This window comes from Pongo abelii, chromosome 10, assembly GCF_028885655.2.
Source record: "Pongo abelii isolate AG06213 chromosome 10, NHGRI_mPonAbe1-v2.0_pri, whole genome shotgun sequence".
Lineage (NCBI taxonomy): Eukaryota > Metazoa > Chordata > Mammalia > Primates > Hominidae > Pongo > Pongo abelii.
The window spans coordinates 92,748,723-92,775,020 of record NC_071995.2 but is presented as its reverse complement, the minus strand read 5'-3'; the positions used below and the strand labels follow the sequence as shown (position 1 = coordinate 92,775,020).

General features: G+C 41.0%; 1 protein-coding gene across 3 annotated transcripts in view; it reads right to left on the bottom strand.

Moving 5' to 3' along the window:
* Window positions 1-26,298, bottom strand: part of PLXNC1 (plexin C1) — a 159,301-nt gene that overhangs the window by 69,061 nt on the left and 63,942 nt on the right. For all 3 annotated transcript variants that reach the window (XM_002823595.5, XM_054527490.2, XM_054527491.2), the window contains exons 6-10: window positions 18,633-18,780; window positions 14,485-14,572; window positions 12,088-12,190; window positions 11,557-11,643; window positions 1,001-1,140 (exon numbers count right to left, since the gene is read on the bottom strand). In XM_002823595.5, coding sequence (XP_002823641.3) covers window positions 1,001-1,140; window positions 11,557-11,643; window positions 12,088-12,190; window positions 14,485-14,572; window positions 18,633-18,780 — 566 coding nt within the window. The remainder of the gene's footprint in view (window positions 1-1,000; window positions 1,141-11,556; window positions 11,644-12,087; window positions 12,191-14,484; window positions 14,573-18,632; window positions 18,781-26,298) is intronic.

Genomic DNA, 26,298 nt, shown 5'->3' with positions numbered 1-26,298 from the left:
ATTTACTGCTATGAGGGGAAGGGCATGGCAGTGATGTGCAGAAAATGAATTAAAGCGGAAAATTCAGTAAATAAGCATGGCAGATTAGAATGCTGTACAAATCTGTTTTAGTAGTTAAAAATCAAAACATCACGCTTCAGCAGATTGTCTTAAATGCATTTCCATGATGAAAATAAGCTTAGTGTTATACTCTATGTAGACTGTAATATCTTTTACTTCAAATTAGCCCAAACTTATACGAGTTAACAAGCAGAAAACTCAAATAATCTGTTGTGTTATTTAATAACTGCAGTTATCACATCACTTTTTTTTTTTTGAGGGGGGAGTAACCATTTGTACAAGGACATCGGTAGAAATCAAAAATTCTTTCTCCAAGTTTCACTGATGCGATGAGTTTGGGAAAGAAGTGACAGAAATAATAATGTTCAAGAGATACATTAGCCAGATATTTATGTTGGGGTGTTCTTTTTTACTACCATTATATGTAGTAGTAATTTCATTTTTGGAGGCTGAAACCAAACCAGTAAAGAGAAGGCTACAAAGAATACAATGTCCACATAAAATGGATCCAAAAGGTTTTGTTTTTTCAACTTTGGGTGGCACACTGGAAGAGTTGCTCCAAAAAATTCCCCATCAAATTTCAAGGTACTCAACTATTTTTCCAAGTGCATCACCTAAAGAATGATGTTTGCTACTCCATATACTTGATTTTGTTACTGAAAATGAATCAAGACCCCAAACAGGCAACATCCTGAAATGACGATATACTGAGATTTTTGGGGAATAACATGGAACAGATTCTCTCACAATGAACTTCAGATCTGTTGTGAAAATTATTTTACGTGTTGGAATTATATTACGTCAAATACTCTGACTAATTGGCCTGCTTTGGTGCATGGCAATAATTTGACTATATAAAGGTTATAATCACACTGATATTCCTTCGGCACAGGTTTGAGCGTTATGTTACCAAGGATAAATTATTAGTATTTCCACTCACACATCCTTATCACAGGTACTGGTTCCTTTCAGGATCATTGTGATGTTCGATGCCTGGGTAAAGTTTGCCCCTGTTACTATCACGTTGCTTTTCCCTAATGTCGATACTTTCTGTGGCTCAATGGACTTAATGTAGAAGACCTATTGGAAAGAAAAGATTAAAACAGGAGATCAAAGCTAAGAAATGGCATCGCTCCAAAAAAATCTGTTTATGCGCTGCAGTTCGAAGAAATCACTTGGAAATTACAACATTTTGCAAACACAAGCAGACGGTGTTTAATGAAATCAATGAATTCAAGGGAGAGTGCTGCAGATTCATGTCTCTCAACATGTGACAGCATGAGGTCAAACCAATTAGTCTTTGTCTCACAAGACAGTTGAAAATACAGTTGAAGAGTCTGATATTCTGTCCGAAGAGTTAGGTATCACTAGAGTTTTGAAAATGTTTACTGCCTTACAGCCTCTGGAGGCTCACAATGTAAGCAAAATCAAGGAAAAGAAAGAGAGTCCACTGACCGTAGGCCAATGACAGACTCATCGTTAAGTTGAAATAAATGTCATTCCAGATAAATTCAATCCCCAAGAAAGCAGTCATATTTTTGTTACAGTGAGGCTATTTGAATCCAGGAGGACACTGCAGGGGGAAAAACCTCAAGAAATCAACCTGTTCAGTCACCTAATATCAAGTAGTTGGATGTCTAAACCACTGTGGCCAACCAAGGTTTGTAGATACCACAACCTCCTTCTTGCTACCCAGTTTCAACAGACTTTATCAGGCCTAAGGTCAAGAACATGTCCCTTCGAGTCCCTTGCTACCTAGCTTCATACCATACAGGTGAATGCCACCTTACTTCTCCATTTGTGATGTCTAATCAAATTCTCCCTTAAAAAAAAAAAAAGCCCTTTATTTGATAGCAAGATCATTTTCTCTTTTCAAGATAAAACAATCCTGATTTCTTTCACTTTTATGTTACAGATGCTACTGTCTATCATTCTGATAATTTCACTCTTCTTTTGTAGACCATTTTCAGCAAATCTGTATTCTTCTATAATACGGTGACCAAAACAGGACATAAGATTCTAAGATTCTACCCAATATAAAGTCCAGCAGATCTTCAGCAAGAGTGAACATCATACTCACGCTCTTTTTTCCCCCTATATCCTCTACCATCACAGAACATACTCAGTCTTGATATTTGAAAATGACCCCAAGGTCCAGAGATGCTTAATCACATGACATTTGGTGAAATTCTAAATGCTGAGTGCATCCACTTGGAGGACCAAGTCCAGGAAGAAGCCCCTGAGCCACTGGGAGAACTCCGTGATGTCCAACACCTGTCTAACACCTACTTGTTGAAGCAATTGAGTATCCTCTGCTCCTTTGTGCATGGAACACTCATCGGGGTGGCATTGCTGGGCTACAGGGGCTGCCCATCCTGCTGAAACAGACATTTTCTCATTCTGCTCCTCGGCACACACAGGTGCTACACGGCACAGTGGTGCCCATCACTCATCAGTGCTTTGGATTAGTTTTGCAGATTGAGGTAAATTCATCGTTAATGTCATCACAGCAATGATGTAACGTGACACAGAATTGATTTTGGTAGCAGAATTTATTTTAATCACTTTGTGAAGGACGTTAGCCCTGTATTTATAGAATCACTAAGGGCCTGAAAGGGTCACTTTAATTATTCTGTTATACTTGACTGCATTTTATGGGGGAAATTATCTGCTAGAGTGGTACTTGGAATGGGGGGATTAGCAAAGCCTTCAAGATTGCAAATGTCAAGTGTGTGTTATATAGCAAAAGGCTTACTCTTTGCTCTTACATGGTGACAGCTAAGAGAACAAGTGTTTATTGAGCACCTGCAGGGTCCTTAGGCCAGATGTTGTGGGGGACACATGATCTATGTTTGCACTTGATCAGGAGTTGGCAAACTATAGTCTGCGGGCCAGATCCTGCCCGCTACCTGCTTTTGCATGGCCCATGACAAAATGTCAAAAGAAGAATAATATTTCATGACATATAAAAACACATGAAATTCAAATTTCAGCACCCATAAATACTCGTCTGGGTAGTGTCTCTGGCTGCTGTTGCACTGCAGCAGTCGAGTGGAGTAGCTGCAGCAGAGACCATACGGCCCGCAAAGCCTAAAATATTTACTGTCTGGCTCTTTGTAGAAAACATTTGCCGACCTCTGCTCTAGAGGAGTCCACTGTCTTCTTAGGGGAGCAAGATAGAATTTTTTTTCTTTTTTTATATAAACCTCATTGCAGACTCACATTTACATCCAAGTCAACTATGATTCCCAGGATTCTTTTCTTTCTAGATAGTCCTTCCTGCTTCTTATATTTATACTGTTGATGTCTGCTCAAGCAAAATTTTCAAACATGCCAAGTAAATGCTACTTCTCCATTCTCTGCAGAGGATAAAGAGAGCCTTACAACTAATGTAAAAAAGATTTTTTAAGGAAGTTATATTTTGCTCCTTAAATGGCTCTACGAACACCATCAGACGACTTGCCACATCATCTTATTAACTTTTTATTTCCCTGAGTGGAGACCGCCTTGCTACTCCAAAAAGATTTTAAACCCCTATTGTTTAGAGAGGGTTCTCTTGGCCATCTAGGATGGAATCCAGCCCTGGCCTGTCTTGTGAAAGTGGGTGCTTCCAGTCTGCTTTCAAACAGAGTCAGATTAGTTGTCTTTTGTTTGCTGGTAGAACCTCTTCTAATCTTAATAAATGGGTTACAGAGCTACCAAGAGGACCCTCCTAAATAAATAGTGCAGGTATAAAACAATATTTTTAAAACAAAATATAGGGTCAGCTCTATGGCTGCCCTGTATGGTTGCAACAATTCTTAGAAATACATTCTTTCTTTTTACCAATAAAGATTTTGAAAAATCCAGTACAGACAAAAGAGCAAAGAATCATCTCCCCATAAAGGTTCTACACATTCAATATTTTAGATCAATTTTTGTATTTTCATCAAGAGTTAATTCATAAAACCTGGCATATAGTAGCCAGCCCTATAAGCTTATACATTTTAGAGGGAGTTAATTGTAAAACATAATTGAGCTCAATACAAAGAGACAAATTCTTACAGCCCTATCGTGGGATTCCTCCCTCACTGTATGTCCGAGATTTCTATATATTCAACTCAAAATACCATTGACTATAACCATCACAGCCTTATGTTGTCCAGCAATTAACCTCAGAATAGTCTACTTCCTGTAGGTTACATTTTAAAGACTTCAGCGTTATTTTTAAACGGCTGCACAATTTGAACTTATTTAATAAACTACTATGAGCTCTGGTTTTCACTCCCTGTTTTGTATAAGAAAGCACATTAGAAACTGGTTAATTAGGAGATTTATAGAATACCTGATCCTTTTTATTTTTTATTTTTAACTAAGTCATTATAGGATATTGGAAATAGAACAACCACTAAGAAATAGTTATCTTTCAAAAGGTCTAAGAGGATTACTTCTGACAGTAAGAGTACCTTTTGTGAAGTCTGACGTCAACACAATTCAAATTACCATGACATTAATGGAGAAAATACTGCTATGATTGAAAAGAATATTGGAAAGAGGTGCATTAGGAAGGCTCAGTTTATTAAGGCCAAATTGTACTCTATTAATCTGTTAAAAAAAATCTGAATATAGCAAAGCTCTCTGTAGGCCTGGACCTGAATCAACACTCAGTAAAACATCTCTCAGATTTTCACTCGTGAAATTAGTTCAAACAGGACTAGATAAAAAGTCACATGGATTCAAAACCAGCTGGAAATCTGAAACCGAAGGACACTAGATAGATGAAAGGTAGCACAACTAATTAAAGGAAAGAGTCCTGTAGGGCCCTACAGGAGTGAGTATTCGGTTCAGGATTATTTAACATCTTTATTAATGACTGAGAAGAGGATGGAACTAACATATTAATGAAATGTATAAATTGGTAAGAGTGGTAACCAGCAGTGGAAATGGCAAAGAGTAAAAGGAGGCGAGATATGGAAAGAAAATAGCAAAATACAGGTCCACTCAAGAAAAATTAGAGCGTGAAATGGAACAAAATGGTTATCCATTTGATGCTTAGCCCCTGGGACAAATGCCTTTTCACGGGGGCCCCTCGGTACAGGCTCCAGGGAACTTGAGATGTGATTTCAGTTGGCCCTGGAAATGCCAATAGTGAGCAATGCCTCTGGACACAGAGCTTGAGACTTCCACGGAGAAGGTGACAGACCAATGCCCTGTGAGAAGAGATCAAGACTCACTTCTCTGAGCTGCAGACTCTAAAAGGAGGCTGACTTGGCTGCCAAGCCCACCCTCTGAACAACCCGCTATTCCTCTTGGCCCTTGAGCCTTATGAATGTGGCTCCCCAGACCTGGACTGGGTGACCAAAACTCTAGGGCCAGGGAGCGCAGCTCTTCCCAGCCAGTGGAGGGCCCTGATTCCAATTTAAACCCAGCCCCTCAAAGTCCGCCCCTTGGCCAAGATTCGACTCATGCATGAGATTCTTGCTGCTCCCCTCTCCCCAGGGCCTCAGTTGCCTCATTAAGCCTCTTCTGCTCTCCCTGTCTTGGAGCAGATGCCCAGCCATTCTGGGTCTGACTCCTTCCCTCTGACCACACCCTGTCCTTTCTCCCCTTTCTCCAATGTCTTTGAGGTTAATACACTCCTCCCACATCCTGGCCAGGTTGGAGGTCTTGCTCCCACCCTACATGTGTGGCATGGATTGGGGGCAGGCTTTGACAGTCTAATGCCAAGAGAAGCCAGTATTAGAGTCCTTTCCAGACTGACTTTTATTAATATCATCAGTAGTATGGTTTAACCAATGTTTATATTCAATTTAGGGCATACAATGTAGGGTAATGGTTAAAACTCTGTTGAGTCAGATTGCCTGGATTCATATTTCTTACCTACTATTTGCTCTCTCTGAGCTAAAATTTCGTTATCTATAAAATGGGGAAAATAGGTCCATTGTGAGGCTTAGATACTCTGAGCTCAGGGCATGGCACAGGCTCAGCAAATATTAGCTACCACAGTTCATTTGAGTACATTCTGGCATTCTCTCTTGTATCTTTTTCTCTTGTGCACATGCAACTGTTTCATGAAAATGAATCTTATTTCCTCCAAAATATTATAAGTTCTACCATGTAAGCTCCATGCAGCCACACACTTTGCCTGCCTGTCTAGCACATAGTAGTTGCTCAACAAATTTTGAATGAATGAATAAGTGAATGATTGTAAGTTAATTCTACAGTACCTGGCCCTATTCTAGGCCCATAGAAGCTACTCAGCAAGGTATATGTGAAATTTAATTTCATTCTTGAAGGCAAGGTCCCCAAAAGCATTCATTTGGATTACCTGTGAGAGACCAAAAATGCATATTCAAAAGTGATGGAGGGGCCAGGTGCGGTGGCTCATGCCTGTAATCCCAGCACTTTGGGAGGCTGAGGCAGGCAAATCACCTGAGGTCAGGAGTTTGAGACCATCCTGGCCAACATGGTGAAACCCTGTCTCTACTAAAAATTGGAAAAAATTAGCTGGGCATGGTGGCGGGTGCCTGTAATCCCAGCTACTTGGGAGGCCAAGGCAGGAGAATCACTTGAACTGGGGAGGCAGAGGTTGCAGTGAGCCGAGATTGTGCCACTGCACTCCACCCTGGGCAACAAGAGTGAAACTCCATCTCGGGGGGGAAGAAGTGATGGAGGAAGAGAAGAGGAGGTGCAAGGAAGAGAAAGAACCATTTGAATGTAAATTGCCAGGGGATATGACTTTGTATGCTTTATTTCTGCCCTATGGTGATAAGCATATTGAGGGTAATAACAAATATTAGAATGACATCATATCATCAATCTTCACAATCCCTCCTTGAATGCACAAAAGAGAGGGGAGCTATCTCTGGTCTCAGTGAGTGAAGGCACCAGATATGAGAATATTAAGAAATGGAAGGGGAAGTGGTCAGGGCAGGGTGACAGGGCCAATGGTCCCTGACAAGGTTTCAACTACTAGATATGTGGAGAGAAACAGACAGACGGTCAGACACTGGCCTTTATAGCTTGAAATATTCCTCCTCCAAGGTCATACATAGATTTTTGAGCTCATTTCTCTATTGTGGTCACACTTTTCTGTAACTCAGCCCCCTTGGCAGATGATGCTATACGTTTCAGGGTCAGGACACAGGGGTAGGTCTTGGGGTCATGAAACAGTGTGAGTGCTACCGGCCTAGTAGGGACTGAACCAGGACCCTACCTCATGAGTACCAGATCCTTGGATTAGCAAACTCATACACTAAAAAAATAAAATAAGATACCTTGAATAGCATTCCATTGCCACTGAAGAATAAAGTCAGCACTCATAGGACTGGTATGTGAGGCCCTATATATGCAGGCTCCAGGGTCATTTCGACCTTGTGTCTCATAACTTCCTGCATCCTCTGTGCCTACTTAGGGTTTCCTCTAGCGTGTGTCCTGGAATCTTCTGGCTCCTATCCCCACACTGTGCTTATGCTGGTTCCCCTGCTTCGAATACCCGCATTCATGTGTCTGGATGCTTCTCGTCCTCAAAGGTGGGCTGAAATGCCATCTCCATCAATCAATCCATTGTCAATCAAAGACTTAACCAACCACACTGATTAAGTGTTTTCAACTTCAAGGCACTGGGTTTAAGCAAAAGGAAGGACTAAAACAAAGCCCCGGGCATAAAGAGGCTCTCTGTATACTTTCTTGTACTTTCCCTATATTAATATTTTTAAAATCTTGTATTGTTACTTATGTACTCATGGATAAGATTCTTGAGACTGATGGCCAGAGATGTGCCTGATTCATTTGAATCCTCCTCATGGAATCTGTGGAGATCGGTATAATTGCATCTAATAGGTGTGCAATAAATGCCTCTAGAAAGAATCAACTCAAGTTCAGGATCCTAGGTGCCTAGGACAGTACCTGCTCCATTCCTAGTGCTAGCACACAGGAAGTACTCGGTACATATGTAGTGTGGGCAGATGCATTGAAGCAAAGCTGTGAGTGACTTCTCTGGTAGAAACAGAATCACAAAGACATTGGGTGCTTTGTTCAAGGCCAACATGAAGGCCCAAAGTGGAAACCAGAATGTTACACATTCCACCTGATAATGAAAGACAGCAGTGTTTGACAGAGCATGAGAAATCCCTCCTGTGACAAATAACACTCCATTCCCTATCAAACAAAAGAGAGATTCTGCTCTGAGTCACATATTTAAAGAAAACATGTCAGTATCAACAAAATGTCTTTCTCCATACTTAGAGGGGTAATCCACAGAGAAGCACTGAAAACAGATCTGGGCTTTTGTTTATTTCAGCCTTCTTCTTCTCTTGTGGTGACCCCAGTTCTTTTAACCACACAGTTCAAAGGGTGCACAGAGATACACTGCAGGAAACCAGGATGTAGTGACTTTATGATATTTATCTTTAAAATTAAAGAAGTTTAAAAAGCCGCTGCCTGGACCACGACTCAGCGATAAAAAGGAATGAATTATTGATACATAAAAGAACTTGGATGAATTTCCAGAGAATTATGTTGAGTTAAAAGAGCCAGTCCCCCAAAGGGTACATCTGGATGATTCCGTTTATATAAAATTATCGAAATGATAAAATTATAGAAATGGAGCCGAGATCAGTGGTTGCCAGGCATCAAAGACGGAGAATGGGAGGGAGGAAGGAAATGGATGTGACTGTGAAAGGGCAACCTGGGGAGCCTTGTGACGATAGAGCTGTTCTGTGTCTTGACTGCTGTCAACGTCAATATCCTGACTGTGATGTTGTGCTATAGTTTTGCAAGATAATACTATTGAAGGAAACTGGGTAAAAGATGTTAAGTATTATTGTCTCACAAGTACATGTGAATCTACAATTATCTCAAAATTAAAAGTTTATTATTTTCTAAAACAATCTTGAGAAAGAAGAACAAACTTGAAGAATTCACATTTCCTGATTTCAAAATCTACTTTACAAAGCTACAGTAATCAAACAGTGCAGTACTGCCACAAAGACAGACATAGACCAATAGAATAGAAAAGAACACCCAGAAATACACTCTCACAAATACAGTGAAATGATTTTCAATGAGGGTGCCAAGACCATTCAATGGGGAAAGGACATTTTTTTCAACAAATGATGTTGGGAAAACTGGATATCCACATGCAAAAGAATGAAGTTAGACCCATTTCTTATGCCATATATAAAAATGAACTCAGAATGAATCAGAGGCCAAAATATAAGTGCTACAGACCTTTACAAATAGATGTAGAAAGCAAGTTTCATGACATTGAATTTGGCAATGATTTATTGGATATGACACCAAAAGCATGGGCAATAAAAGAAAAAATAAATGAACTGGACTTCATCAAAATTAAAAACTCTGTGTATTATAGGACACAGTCAACAGAATGAAAAGGAAACCTATGGAATGGTAGAAAATATTTGCAAATGATATATCTGATAAGGGGTTGATATCCAGAATACATAAAGAACTCCTACAACTCAACAACAACAAAAATAATCCAATTTTAAAAATGGGCAAAGGACTTGATTAGACATTTCTCCAGAGAAGATATACAAATGGCCAGCAAGCACATACAAAGATGCTCAACATCATTAATCATCAAGGAAATGCAAATCAAAACCACAATGAGATACCACCTGACACATATTAGGATGGCTACTATCAAACAAAATTGAAAATAACAAGTGTTGGTGAGGATGTGGTGAAACTGGAACCCTTGTGCACTGTTAGTGGGAATGCAAAATGGTATTGTTGCTATGGAAAACAGTACAATGGTTCTTCAAAAAACCAAAAAGAGAATTACAATACAATCCAGTAATTCCGCTTCTGGGCATATACCCAAAAGAACTGAGAGCAGGGTCTCGAAGAAATAGCAGCACACCCACGTTTCTAGTAGCATTATTCATCATAGCTAAAATGTGGAAGCGACCCAAGCGTTAATCCATGGATGAATGGATAAACAAAATATGGTATATACATACACTGGAATATTAGTCAACCTTAGAAAAGAAGGGAATTCTGACCCATGCGACCACACAGATGAACCTCGAGGACATCATGCTAAGTGAAAGAAGCCAGCACAAAAAGACAAATTCACTTATGTGAGGTACCTAGAGTGGTCAAATTCACAGAGACAAAAAATTAGAATGGCGGTTTCTAAGGGCTGAGGGGAAAGAGAGATGAAGAGTTATTATTTAATGAGCATAGAGTTTCAGTTTTGCAAGATGAAAAGAGTTCTGGAGATGGGTTGTACAATGATGTGAATGTACTTACCACGACTAACTGTACACTGAAAAGCAATAAAAATGGTAAATTTTGTTTGTGTATTTTATCAAAACGAAAAAACAAACAAACAAACCCTGGAACAAAAATAAAGTTTAATTAAAAAGAAAAAGCCACAAAGCCACTGTCTCCCTGATCCAAGTCCTTGTCGCTGTGTCTTAGTTTTCCAAACCAATGGGATGAGAAAAGGAGCCCATTACTTAACAAGACCTCAAAGACTGCTAAAGTCTGGAGACACCTGAGCATCAAGCTTTTCTAATGCCTTTAATTAACTTCATAGCCATTTGATTTACATTCCCTCTGCCTGTTACTTAATTCACCTGAAGTTACTATAAACTTTTCAGTCATAATTCAAAATGTGCTGCTTATTTACCTTTGCACTTGACCTTAGGTAAGCAGCAAGTGGAGAAGTCAAAACCACAGATTAGAGAAATGGAAAATGGAGCCTTTTTCTCCCCAGAGCTGTCATTTTTAATTTGTTTATTTCTGCTAGACTCCAAGGTTAGCAAGGGCAGGACTTATCCTCTTTTTGTGTTTATAGAGCATATAGATGCTCAATGAACTTTTGTTGACTGAGTGAAGTTGTAAGCACAGTCACATATGTTCCGCCCAGAAATGTTTACGTTGTCATGTCCCCTCTTTTCAAACATGACTGACATGGGGACTTAGTAATTTACTATGAAGAAAATAAGGGGCATTTCCAAGGAAAGTTCATGGATAAATAACTGCTTGTGAGAAGGCAAGAGAAATACACATTCTATAACAATTCTGGTTTAGCAGTGTTCACTACTGGTTAGATGTCCCTACAAAGTTGAAAAAAACAATGGAATCGAGGTTAGTTTGCACACTTTGCGCAGACCCCCATCCACACACATAACCCCCAGAAACGCAATTATATGAGGTGCAAGTTGAAAGCCCTCAGATGGAATGCTAAAACTTCCTTCCAGCTCTTCCCCAGTGAGCCGCAAAGTCACCTTTACAATTTTATTTCGACCAGAGCAACATCATTTTTCATAATTACAGAATTTTAATTTATTTTATGTGAGTGTCCAGCCTTTGATGTATTGAGCTAATTAAGTGAAACTTGGTTAAAAAACCAAAGATAGAAAAGGGAATTTTGGTAGAAAGTAAAATAGAGAATTTTTTTAAGGAACCCAAAGTAGTACGAGTTGTTGTTACGGTCATTCAAAGAGAGGTTTTCCCCTCAACCACACAAAAATAGGGTCTGACCTGTAAAGCCTGGTTGGTTCTGTTCCCCTTGTTCTCCTTGGGTCTTCCTCCTCCTGATGTCTTCTCGACAGCCACTGGACACTGTTCCTGGAATGGAGAACATCCCTTCAACATCCAGATGGGTGGTAAATTCAAAGTGTGCAACAAACATAAAAGAGAAGGTAGGACCAGGCAGTCACAGACATTTATTTTTGGTTAAACCTTTTTTTTTTTTTTGAGACAGAGTCTCACTCTGTCACCCAGGCTGGAGTGCAGTGGTGCGATCTCGGCTCACTGCAACCTCTGCCTCCCGGGTTCAAGCGATTCTCCTGCCTCAGCCTCCCGAGTAGCTGGGATTACAGGCATGCGCCACCACGCCCCACTAACTTTGTATTTTTAGTAGAGGCAGGGTTTTGCCATGTTGGTCAGACTGGTCTCGAACTCCTGACCTCAGTTGATCCACCTGCCTCGACCTCCCAAAATGCTGGTATTACAGGCGTGAGCCACCATGCCCGGCGGTTAAGACTTACAATACCAAAAATGTCACTTTACCTGGTTTCTCTCATAATCAGAAGGGTCGCAAGCTGTGAAGGGGTGGATACACCTTCTTGCACTTTTACACCACGCGCAGCCAGTTTCTACGCATGCTGGGCATCTAGCAACACAGAAAACTGACTTAATTCCTGCGTTTTAGGACAATGTTCACATCCTAGAATTTCCCTCTGTGATGTGGCATGCAAGCATTTAAAAGAAGACAAAAAAAAAAAAAAAAAATCCCTGGACAGACATTCCTGTGAGGCTTTGTGCCCTGCTCTTGGAAGCCCTCAGGTTGATGGGCCGGAATGGCACCTGCAGGGGTGTTGCCATGGAAACCTGAAGCTGGGTCACCTGCTGGTCTGTAGATAATAGGAACCCAATGAATCTGTTTCTGAATCCAGTTCTGCTATTTGTCTACCCTCAGGTAAGTCCCTCTGGAGATGGATCTCTCTCTCTCCCCGCCTCTACCCACCCTGCCTTCCAAAATCAGGAAGCCCTCACTCACTCCAGCAGTCACACTGCCAACTGCCTGGAAGATGTGAGACAGAAAGTGTTAGCTGGCAAGCAGAGGCAACGAGGTGCCTGTGTTTGCTTTATAATCAAATTAAGGAAGAATTGTGTTTCTACTAATCAAATCACCTATCATGATTGGGTAAACTGTGGAGGACTTGAAAAGCACTTATGAGAAGGAATGTTAAAAAGGGAAATCAGGGTTGATCTGGAAACAGGGCCAAGGGAGGCCAGAGGAAGCCTTAGCTCTAGCAAGGGGTGCTAGCGCAGGGCCAGGGGACCCAGTTTGTTTTATACCTTCTCCAAGAAATGAGGAAACATTCTGAGATTCTGATCTACAGAAACTGCAGTTTCCATGGAAGGAGAAGACACATTGGCTTTTGCGTGGATCTGGCCACCTAAGTGAGCTAGAAGCGGGTTTGTGATTTGCACGCTTCTTCTACCCCCGGGGTGTGATTACTGTACTAAGTGCTTTCCTAACAGGAAGCAGTTACCTATGGAAAGGGCGCTCACCCTCCCCAGGGGACCTAGGTCTGAGGTCTGGTTCTTAATTACCGAGTTGTGGGACCTGGGGCTAGTCGGTTCCTTTCATCTGGCCTTAAAGTGGGCATCAGGGGAGCTATGTTATCTTTCAACTGTCTTTGAGCTATATAATTCTATTTAATTCTCACCCTTTTTTCCTATTTTCATGAACTTCTGAGGCTTTCTGTAGCAATTTTTGTATTTTTTCTCCTTAAATTCATTCTGTTTCTTAGCAATAATTGAAATGGGCCTTGTGTCATCTTCTTCAAAGTGCCTCAGTGGAAGAGATGAGGCCCAGGGGCTCCTGTTCTAATCATTCAAGAGCAGCCTCCCAGCTCAGCTTCAAGTTCAAATTCATTTTCCCCATAGAAACCATGGTTCCCAGGCCAGGCCAAAAGAAACTCCCATTTGGCGCTCACATAACTGGTCAATCAAACCATGGAGTGATCTACAGCACTGCTACTCATGCAGCCTCCCAAGGTGCCCTGCAGGCCTCCGTCCCAACTTCCAATTGGAAAGTCAGGCATCTGAGAAACATATTTCCTCTGTCCTCTTGCTGCTTTAGAAGCAAGGAGTGAGGTTTGGCATTAACTCAGGGGCCTATGTAGCTCAAAGAGGCCAAAGATGGTGAAAAAGGGGGGCAGCAGGAACATGTTCTTTTGGTGAAAGGGACTTCACCTTGTCCTTCTCTAGTATGACTTTTTACCCCTACACTCAAGGCTTCTCACTCCGCCCAAATTCCCGAAGCCATTCCAATCAGAAGAGAACCTAGCAGCGCTCCTTCTTTCTGTTGAGACAATCTCACTCTGTCACTCAGACTGGAATGCGGGGCGCCATCCCGGCTCACTGCAACCTCCATCTCCTAGGCTCAGGTGATCCTCCCACCTCAGCCTCCCAAGTAGCTGGGACTACAGGCACACACCACCATGCTTGGCTAACTTTTGTGTTTTTTTGTAGCGATGGCGTCTCACTATATTGCCCAGTCTGGCCTCAAACTCTCCTGGGCTCAAGCGATCTGCCCACCTCAGCCTCCTAAAGTGCTGGGATTCCAGATGTGAGCCACCACACCTGGCTTGTCCCTTCTTCTTTACTTACTTCAAGGCTGCCTCTCGGTCCTGGGAAGACATATTTCCCTGCGGGTATGAACACTTAAGCACAGTGGATCTCTCTCCCTCGCGGCGCCGGCTTACTAGTCGGGGCTAGAATGTGTGAGCAGAGCTTATTAGCTCAGTGGCTCTCCTATCTCCCATTACACCATGCTTCAAAAGGCATTTTGGAAAGTTCTGTCTGACAAAAGAGTTCTTTAGGAAATCGAGGAGTCAAACAAATAAGTAAATTAAGACCAACGAGAGAATATTCAAATTTCAAATAAAATCTTACTCTTCTAATGATGAGCAGTTGGTAAAGTTGAATCTGTCTGATAAATTCCAAGAACCGAAGGAGAACATCACATTGACAACTGAAACATCTGGAGGGAAGGGGGGAAAAAGTCATTTATGGTGGAGTCCTGCTATAGTCAAGCATAGCTGTAAATGCAAAAAAAGATAAATATTTTTGCCTCCTCTGCATAGTGGGCGGGAGCGTGCCAGCTGTTTGCTAACATTTCAATCAGTATGTGGTTCCTTCCCCGTGGGCCATTCGCATCAGGCAGCCGAAGTGCACAGCTCAAGCCTCCAAACAGACTGAAGCCACCTCGAGTTCCAAGCCTCCCATGGATAATCACAAGGAAGAAGCCATTTTACAGCTCATTTACATCTCATACTCTCCTAGGGATCACTATCTCAGCTTTTAATTAGCCAAGGCATAAGAATAAAACAAGTCACCGAGCAAGAAGTGCCTAGAACATGAAAACCGGAGCATTAGAAATCCTGCACCTTCAGAAAAATCCACGCTGCAAATATTTACCTAACATACTCTAAAGTGTAGTTTCCATGGGCTGGGTTCCATGATCTTCTTGGGGTCAACTGTCACCAAATCTGTGATAAAGGTTTTCTTATTTGCCTTTGAAAACCTACTCATTGGTTAGAAAACCCCAAAAGAACAAAATAACAAGGATTTCAAAACTACTAAATCAGCATTAGAGAAATGTAGTATTTCCTGTATTTCTTTAAACATACATACTCTATCCAAGGTAGTGATTCTCAAACCCAGTTGTCTATCAGAATCACCTGAGAAATTTACAAAGATATGGATCCCAGGGCCATGCCCCTAAATATTCTGATTTAGCAAGCCTGGGGTGGACCCAGGAACCTGTGGTTGCGTTGCTCCCCATGGAATGATTGTATAGAGCCCAGGTTTGGGGCCACAACACAGAGTATCACCTTTCAAATCCCCTTCTGTCCAGGGACCAGTGCTAATAACAAGGTATTAATATCTTTTCCCTTTGGTGAATTAATAGGAATAGGAGGTGGTGCTATTTATTTGTTTATTTATTTATTTTAGTTGAGACGGGGTTTCACCATGTTGGCTAGGCTGGTCTTGAACTCCTGACCTCAAGTGATCTGCCTGCCTCAGCCTCCCAAAGTGCTGGGATTACAGGCGTGTGCCACCACGCCTGGCCGAGAGGGTGCTTTTTAATTCTAAGTCTTGACAAAATAAGAAGGTGGCTTGACTCTGTTGGCACCCCTAATTTTCTTATTGAAATTTTATTAGTGTGTGGTTCCCAAAGTCTAAAAACCCTTATTTTAAGGTCCTTCTCCACAGCAATAACACTCCCTCTGAAAGTCAGAATTCCACATAAAATTCGGTTCACGTACAAAGGGTGTGTGTGAAATGATCATCTGCTGTTCTCAAGACAAAGAGGCTTGGAGGGCTGGCATGACTTCTCTGCAAAAGCCTCTGAACAGACACTTGATACATGTGAGTAGAATGAACACAGGGACAGTCAGCTCAGAGGGACTCCCCGTGAAAATACACTCTAGTGGAATCTATAAGTGTCCGGTGATGAAGACTGCAAAAGTCATACTTTTTTTCAAGCACCAAATAGGCACAAAACTCTATTTGGAAATATCACAAGGAAATGAATATTCATGATTTCTTCTAGGAAAGCATTTACAGTTATTCTGGAAGAGGTAAAATAATTTAGGTGATGACAGCACAGTCAAGGAAACAACCATACGAGTGGTTTCAGTTCCCTCTGGTAACCTGGGTACCAAGACAGGGGTGTGCATGGAGGACCAAAGGGGCGTTAGAATGGCTGAGAAAGTCAGAGCAGAATCCGGCAAGGGCATATGGAAGAGGTGATTTTTCTCCAATGTTTCAAAGCAGAAAGGGAGAAAGGATTTTGTGAAAGGGGGAAGCCATTCTAGGTTTAAAGAAGGCCATGGATAAAGGCTTGGCAATGGTCACTGGCTGGCTGAGTACAAGAGGCTGGGAAGCGAATTTGTTTGCCTGTTCGGGATATGTAAGATATTCAGAAAACGGCAGGTGAAGGGTTGGGTGCAACTGATGGAGGCTCTAAAAGTAACCAGCTAGCTTTACAAGGTGATCTCAAATACTTCAGAGGCATATTTTATAGGTGAGCAAGGTCTGCGTTTTAATGAACAAAATTAACCAGAAATGCATCACAAAGGCTGCACAGTGTGGACAAAGTAAAGTGGAAAATCGAGGTGATTTTCCAAGCAATCAGACCCAAACAGCCACCACCCAGTGGCTGAGAGCATTTTTAAGCTCACATCTCTGGCCTGGTGCATTAAATTGCCTTTTGAAGGATTTAGGATCTATTGGGTGCTATGGTCTGAATATTTATGTCTCCCCTAAATTCATAAGTTGGAATCTAATACCCAATGTGATAGTATTAAGCCATGGGGCCTTTGTGAAGTGATTAAATCATGAGGGCTGCACCCTCATGGATGTGATTAGTGTCCTCACAAAAGAGGCTTAAGAGAGCTCCCTTGCCCCTTCTGTATGTGAGAATACAGCAACAAGCACCATCTGTGAAGTCAGAGGCCAAGCCCTTACCAGACACTGAATCTGCTGGAGCCTTGACCGTGGACTCCCCAGTCACCAGGGCTGTAAGCAATACATTTCTATTGTTTATAAATTATCCAGTCTAAGGTATTTTGTTATAGCAGCCAGAATGGACTAAGATATTGGGTAACTCCAGCTCTCACCACAAAACCCACTCAGCTCCATTAATGATCATCACTCAGTCCTGGAGACCTACTCCATGAACTCAACTCTACTTCTAGTCTTTCTCATTCGAAGAGACTCAGGAGTCCTCAGTCTGCCCACCGTACCTCCTGACCATCTATTGAATCCACTTCTCTCCATCCCCCTTGGCTTTTCCTCCAGCTCTCACTTTCCCTCTCACCTGGACCCTCCAGTAGCTTTCCGCTTTCACTTTCCCTCTCACTTGGACCCCTCCAAGTGACCTTTCGGAACTCAGTCTTTCAGTCTTTCCCTTCTTTGGTTCATTCTCCACCTTCAAGCCATTCACTCATTCAAGAAACGTTTATTGATTGTGAATGCCTACATTGTGCCAGACACTGTTCTAAGCACAGCAGTGAAGATGTCTTCTCCAAGTCCCTGCCTCCATGGGGCTCACATTCCAGTAGGAAAGACAGACAATGCACAATGGAACCTTTCTGTAATAAAAATCTGATTGTGCTGCCAGCCTCCAGCTTAAACCTTTCAGCATCTCATCACAGCTCCCAGGATTCATGGTTCACAAGGCCCTTCATGGTCCCCTGGCTGCCTCCTTTGGTATCTATCTTCCCTCTTTCTCCCCTTTCCACCTTCCCCTACCCCACGTGCCTTGGCCATGTAGAAGCTCTTCTTGTTCTTCAAATAAAGCTTTTTTTCTCCTGCCCATCATGCAGGTTGGTCTCTGTCTGAAATACCCATCCCCGTCCTCTTTGTCTGGCTCAACTCTACCCTCGCCTTGTCTGGACATCACTTCCTCCAGGAAGCTTTCCTTCCCCCTTCCCCCTCTGCCATGTCCAGTAAGGTACATTTTTCATGTGCTTCTCATGGTACTCTATGTTCCCTGTATTTACACACTGCATTGTAATGAGCTACTTACTTCTCTCTATCCCTGTGTACAGTCTTTTTTTAGGGGCAAGGGGGAGTCACTGTATCCCTAGTACCTAGCATAGTGCCTCACATATAGTAGATGTTCAATAAATACTTCCTGGATGGATGTATGAATGCAATGAACTCAAACTGATAGAACATTGGTTGTTAAAATTTCTCATCTCACCCAGGGCATTTCTTGCTTTTCAGATCTCTGAATTATCTAAACTATTTGGGTACAGTCGGCCCAGTGCTATCTGGCTTTTCTGCACTCTCCTATCCAACTTGCCCTCCTCTTGTCATTGTCCAGGCATATCTGATAGTGGGGTCTTGGAGTCAATGAAAGAGGTAAACCAGAGTTGAGGAGGACCCAGAGGAAAAGTGGGAACCAGGGGGTAGTGAGGGAGTGAGTCTACAGAGGGGGAACTATTCAGATTCCTTGGGCAAACTAAACTCAGGTGGTTCCCTTGTTTTTTTGACTTTATAACAAAAATAACCCAGAAGAATCCACATACCTTTGTAGGTTGCTCTGGTTGGGATGCTACAGGTGCAGGTCCGGTTGGGCTGACTTTTATTCTGGCAGAGCTCCCTGCTAGAGTCCACATTCTTCACCATGCACTTTGAGTGTCTTGGAGAGAAGCTTCCCACCATAGTCACTGTAGTCTGTGCGGGGAAGATATGGGGAAAAAATGATGATTTTTGCCTCATTTCCATCCATCATAGAGCCTCATATGATCTCACCCTTTGACCTGCCACAGGAGGGAGAATTTCTCAGAAGAGCTGATGTAAAGAATAGATGTTTCTGGGTGACAGAGCAAGACACTGCCTCCAAAAAAAAATAATAATAAATAAATAAATAAATAAAAATATAAAAGAATAGATGTTTTGTTGGCTATTTGGTTTGCTCTTTTGTAAATTGCATATTCTTATTCTTTGACCATTTTTCTGCTTTGTGTGTATATTTTTCTTATCAATTTTCAAGAGCTCTCTGCATGGTGTAGATATTAATCTTTATCTGTCATATTTCTGACACATATTTTTCTCCTAATCTATTGTTTGTCTTGTAACTTTTGCTTGTGGCATCTTTTACCCTTACACAATGTGCTTTTAAGTAATCAAATACAGGGTTTCTTGTCTCGGCTATAAACTGCTTCCCAAACTCTAGCTTACGGACAAATATAAAATTGTTCCAACATCTTTATTGCTTTATTTTTTAAGCTTATGTCTTCAGTCCATCCGGAATGTATTTTTATATACAGTGTGAGATAAGGGTCCAACTTTATCCAGATGGTTAATCAATTATGTCACAGCCATTTATTAAACAAAAACAAACCTCCTTTTCCCACTGAACTGAAATATCATTTTGTCCTATATTAAATTTCCATTTATCTGGAATCTATTTCTGAACTCTGCTCTGTTCTAATAATCTATTGATCTACTTCTATTCCAATGTCATTAAGTTTTTACTCCTGTGATTTTAAATATATTTAGCATCTGATAAGGCAAATCTCTCCTGCTTTATTTCTATTTTCATAATTTTCTTAGCATTTCCTGGACATTATTCATCCATATTCATTTTATCCAAAGGGGTTGAGGGGACTGAGTCTAAATGAAATTGTATTAAATATATGCCTTAATGTTAGAAAAATTTCTATCTTTATGATATTAATTATTCCCATCCAAACACATGCCTTTTTTTCATCTGTTTCTCTTTGATCTAGGGTTCATTTAAGACAGCGTGCCTTGATGATCCTAGGTGTGAAGATACATTTGTCAACTATTCCTTATTGCTAATATGGTTAGATAATGATTAAAGAAGGTGGCCTGTGAAATGTGCTTTAGAATTAGTTAAGGTTTTGCTTGTGGTCAAACATATGATCAAAATTGGGTGGAGGGAGTGTTTTTGTGTGTGTGTGTGTTTGTATGTGTACAGGGATACATCTGTGTGCCTGTACGTGTGTGTGTGTGTGTATAGTAGGGACACAAAAAGACAATCTTGAAATGTCCCCAAAGTAACTTTTTCCCAAGGAAATGGTCCAAAGGAACAAGGCAGCCAGGTGTCCTGTTCAGAAGGAAAATTATAGGAATTAACATGCCAACAGTGGACTCCTTTTGCATCAGGCGCATGATGGGATCTGGTGGGAATGAGGGCTGAGTAAAAGGAACCTGGGAGTGCAGGAAGTGGTAACCTTATCACCCCCTATGGAGAGCCATAGTCTAGACAAGCTGGCAGCTGTCTGTCTTCTGTTATACTTCTCACTTTCTCCCAGACTTAGGCACTGCCACCTAAGACTCTGCTGTCTCCCTGGTTCTTTGATAAGCATGCTAAGTCTCATCTAGTCCCTGGAGGTCACCCCTATCTTTCCATTTTCAAAAAGTTCTGGCCATATTATCATGCTGGAAGAAGGCAAGTTCTTTCAGTCCACTTCACCTGGACTGGAGTTCAATTATCTTTAGGGAATTCTGAGCACAGTGAAAGATCCCAAACCATTCCCACTAACTCATCTTCAACAAATGCCTGAACTCTCATTCATGCTGAATCTTCAACGCAGCATTTATATCCGCGCCACATATCTTATCTTGTATACATATATGTCTTAAATTGAATTCACACTCAAACGTTATAACAAGATTATCAGAATTTTTAAAAATCATATTTCCACCAACTCTTTTCAAGTTTCCACATTTCCTCTAGTTCTCACATATGTAGCTTTTACATAACTATAATTATTCCATTTATTTATTCCATAAATATTTATCAAGCTTGCAACATATGCCAAGTGCTGCACAATGTACTGAATATACCAGTGAACCAAACAGCTATGGTTCTTGCCCTCAAAGAGCTTATAGACTAGTAGAAGTATAGAACATTCCACCAGAATAAAACTGGAAGGTCACATGGTATCAAGGAATCATCAAGAAATGACTGAGCTAAGATGGTACAATGGAAAGGGAAAGAACGAGACAGTCAAGGTACCCCTTAGAAGTGGCATGGGGCAGGACTGGAAGTGGGGGACATGGATATGGAGGATGCTGGTGAGCAAATGGACAGATGGAGGTACCATACATGGAGATGGGGCATACTGATGGACAGGCAGGTGGGTAGAAGATTCAAGACTTCAGCTTTGGGTGTATGTAGTTCAAGATACTTGTGTGATACTCAAGCAGATGTGTCAAGTTGGGTATGGGCCTGGAGCTCAGAGGAGCAATCTGGGGTGGGGATAAAGGAGACATGAACATACAGATGATTTATAAAGCCATGGAAGTGAATAAGATTGTCTACAGACGAAATGTAGAGTAAGAAGAGAGGAAGAGCCAACACTGGGCCTTAAATGGCTCCAATATTTAGAGACAGGGAGAGAAGGGGCCAGCAAGGCCCAGCAAGGGAATTGAGGCCTGGCCACAGAGAAGGAGGAGCGCATGGAGTGGACATGCCATGGAAAGCGATGGAAAAGGCAGTTTTAAGAATGCTGGCTATCAGCCAAGTTAGATGAGGACCTTATAGTGTCCACTGGAATGGCTGCATGGAGTCCACTAGTGACCTTAGCAAGAACAGGTTCAGGGGAACAGTGGGGCAGAAACCAGGTTGGAGTGGACCTGAAAAGAGGAGACAGTATGTTTCTTTCAGGTGCAGTGGAAGGAGAGAGGAGCCAGTGAGGTGAAGGTATTTTTGTGTAACTTGAGGTCCAGGCGAGTACAGTTAAAAAGCTGAAGCTTTGTCCTAAGAAACCCAGTATGGGACTCCTTACCAGGCTGATGGCTCTTTCGTGAATCAAGCTGGATAAGAGGGAGTGAAGACTTAAAGGGCAGATGGGATGCAGAGGCAGCTGGGGTGTCAGTTAGCTGGCAATATCCACAAGGCCAAAGAATTGCTTGCTGCACAACACTCTTACCAGATTGACATAACTTATTTTACTGAATCATTCCTTATTGCTAAACAGTTTCATTCTTTCCAGGTTTCTAATTCTATAAATGCTATGGCAAGAGCATCTTCATGCCTAGGGATTTTCTTCTTTCAAGTTATTTCCTCAGGATTCTAAGGCTGAAATTAATGCTTCAAACGGAATGAATATATTTATGACTTTTGAAACATGCTGCCAAATTGCTTTCCAAAAAGGTTGTGCTAATTGGCATCACCAACACTGGGTGTTAGCACAGCTTATTATCGCTTTAATTTGTATTTATTTGAAAACTAGTGAGGTTGAACATATTTCCATATTTATATCTACTTTCTGAATCTCCTCTTGTGAGAATATATGTGTTTTGGCCCACTTACTTTTTGGTGTATTGATGTTTTCCTTTTTAATTTTTCTTAGTGTTATTACATTATGATGAATATTCTGTTAGTGGCAAATATTTTCCTGAAGTGTGTGCTTTAGTTAACTCTTTTTTTTTTTTTTGAGACAGAGTTATGCTCTTGTCAGCCAGGCTAGAGTGCAATGGCACGATCTTGGTTCACTGCAACCTTCACCTCCCAGATTTAAGCGATTCTCCTGCCTCAGCCTCCCGAGTAGCTGGGATTACAGACACCTGCCACCACACCTGGCTAATTTTTTTGCATTTTTAGTAGAGACAGTGTTTCGCCAGGTTGGCCAGGCTGGTCTCGAACTCCTGACCTTCAGGTGATCTACCCATCTCTGTCCCCAAAGTGCTGGGATTACAGGCATGAGCCACCATGCCCGGCCAAGTTAACTCTTATTTTTTGTAAAAGAAAATCATGTATATGAATATTTTTCTTTTGTTATTACACACTATATTGCTTCAGAGGTAAAATAAATGATCATACTTTCAAATTACGTTCAACTTCATTTTCTGTTAGTTCTGTGACTTTTCTTTACATATCAATTTCTTAGTCTAAATTTTATTTTCATATTTAATGTAAAATATGAAATTATGTTTCCATAGTATAAACCAGTTATCTCACACATTTTATGAAATAATTTTTGTTTCCTCTTATTTTATGATAACTGTTCTTTAAAATTTTTACATCTATTTCTGAGCTTTCCACTGTATTCTATGAATCTATATTCCTATTTTTAAACCAGAATCATGGATTAAATTACTGTTGATATCTATCATATCTATCTATCTATCTATCTATCATCTATGTTTGCAATCTGATGGGAGTGGTCTTGCCTAAATCAACTTCTTTTTTTTTTTCAAAATATGTTTTAGATATTCTTGATCAGCTCATGACATTCCAAATGAATTTTATATTAATTTTAAATAAACACTAATTCAAAAATCATTGGAATTACATGAAATCAAGAAAAATAGGTGAGGAAGAAGTGACATTTTTGTGAAGTCTTCTCACCAAAAAATGTAGAACATGCCTGAATATGTTCAAGATGTTTTCCATATATTCTAAGAAAATACTTGGTGTATTTTTGTTTTTATTTTTCTTTATGCTTATGTTTTTAATTGATATTTTTGTTTTTATTTTTCTTAATGCTTATGTTTTTAATTGATAAGGTTTTGCTATGATAAATTATAAATAGCCTTAAGGCTGGGCACAGTGGCTCACGCCTGTAATCCCAGCACTTTGGGAGGCCGAGGCGGGCAGATCACCTGAGGTCAGGAGTTTGAGACTAGCCTGGCCAACATGGTGAAACTCCGTCTCTACTTAAAATATAAAAAATTAGCCAGGCTTGGTGGTGGGCACCTGTAATCCCAGCTACTCAGGAGGCTGAGGCAGGAGAATCACTTGAACCCAGGAGGCAGAGGTTGCAGTGAACCACGATCGCACCGCAGCACTCCAGCCTGGGCAACAAGAGTGAAACTTTGTCTCAAAAAAAAAAAAATAGATTTAATACACCACTGCTCTGCTATCTAACTACTATTACAAAGAACGGCTTAAGCTAAGTCGTTCAAAGCAAAATCGCTATTTTTGGTAGCTGATTCCAACACATATCTCTTAGTAAAAATGGTTTTAAAGCAGGATATGTACCTTGCTCTTTAAGTTTATGGCTGAGTAGTTCTGTTGTTTTTATGAATAGGACTGTTTATTCATGAAGTTAAAAGTTTGTTTTATTTAACATGTAGTAAGGTTATTGATATTTAAATATTTATTGAACATTCAGCACTTCATTTAACTTTAATTCATTTGAATAATTTTTAAAGCTAACATATTTAGATTCTGCAGATATGCAGCCACTTAAGATGAGTAAATAATTTTTTTATATTTAATTTGAATAATTATTTGTATTACTTGTTTCTTGAATTACTGCAGTGGACAGAGCTTTACAAATAACGTCAATAGTGTTAGCAATAGTGGAATTCCTTGTTTTAGTTCTGATTTGTAAAAGAATGTTTCTAGGATGGGCATGGCCACTTATGCCTATAATCCCAGCACTTTGAGGGCTGAGGTGGGAGGATCACTTGAGCCCAGGGGTTTGAGACCAGCCTGGGCAACACAGGGAGACCTTATCTCTATAAAAAATTTTTAAAAATTAGCTGGGTGTGGTGGTTCACACCTGTAGTCCCAGCTACTTGGGAGGCTGAGGTGGGAGGATCCCTTGAGCCCAGGGGTTCGAGGCTGCAGTAAATTATGATCACGTCTCTGGACTCCAGCCTAGGTGACAGAGGGAGACCCTGTCAAAAAAAAAAGTTTCCAGTGTCTCTCCTTTAGGAACCATATTGTTTAAGAAATACTTTTATTCCAATTAGCTGGGCGTGGTGGCACGTGCCTGGAATCCTAGCTATTTGGGAGGCTGAGGCAGGAGAATCGCTTGAACCTGGGAGGTGGAGGTTGCAGCGAGCCTAGCACACACCACTGCACTCCAGCCTGGGTGACAGAGCAAGACTCCATCTAAAAAAAAAAAAATGTAGAAAGCGGAAACTGGATCCCTTCCTTACACCTTATACAAAAAATTAATTCAAGATGGATTAAAGACTTAAATGTTAGACCTAAAATCATAAAAACCCTAGAAGAAAAACTAGGCAATACCATTCAGGACATAGGCATGGGTAAGGACTTCATGACTAAAACACCAAAAGCAATGGCAACAAAAGCCAAAATTGACAAATGGGATCTAATTAAACTAAAGGGCTTCTGCACAGCAAAAGAAACTACCATCAGACTGAACAGGCAACCTACAGAATGGGAGAAAATTTTTGCAATCTACCCAACTGACAAAGGGCTAATATCCAGAATCTACAAAGAACTCAAACACATTTACAAGAAAAAAACAAACAACCCCATCAAAAAGTAGGCAAAGGATATGAATAGGCACTTCTCAAAAGAAGACATTTATGCAGCCAACAGACATATGCAAAAATGCTCATCATCACTGGTCATTAGATAAATGCAAATCAAAACCACAATGAGATACCATCTCACACCAGTTAGAATAGCGATCATTAAAAAGTCAGGAAACAACAGATGCTGGAGAGGATGTGGAGAAACAGGAACGCTTTTACACTGTTGATGGGACTGTAAACTAGTTCAACCACTGTGGAAGACAGTGTGGCGATCCCTCAAGGATCTAGAACTAGAAATATCATTTGACCCAGCAAATCCCATTACTGGGTATATACCCAAAGGATTATAAATCATGTTACTATAAAGACACATGCACATGTAAGTATATTGCGGCACTATTCACAATAGCAAAGACTTGGAACCAACCCAAATGTCCATCCATGATAGACTGGATTAAGAAAATGTGCCACGTAGGCCGGGCACGGTGGCTCATGCCTGTAATCCCAGCACTTTGGGAGGCCAAGGCAGACAGATCACAAGGTCAGGAGATCGAGACCATCTTGGCCAATATGGTGAAACCCTGTCTCTACTAAAAATACAAAAATTAGCCGGGTGTAGTGGTGGGAACCTGTAGTCCCAGCTACTTGGGAGACTGAGGCAGGAGAATGGCGTGAACCCAGGAGGCAGAGCTTGCAGTGAGCCGAGATCGCACCACTGCAGTCCAGCCTGGGTGACAGAATGAGACTCCATCTCAAAAAAAAAAAAAAGCAAAAGAAAAGAAAATGTGGCACATATACACCATGGAATACTATGCAGCCATAAAAAAAGATGAGTTCATGTCCTTTGCAGGGACATGGATGAAACTGGAAACCATCATTCTCAGCAAACTATCATAAAGAGAGAAAACAAAACACCACATGTTCTCACTCATAGGTGGGAACTGAACAATGAGATCACTTGGACACAGGGCAGGGAACATC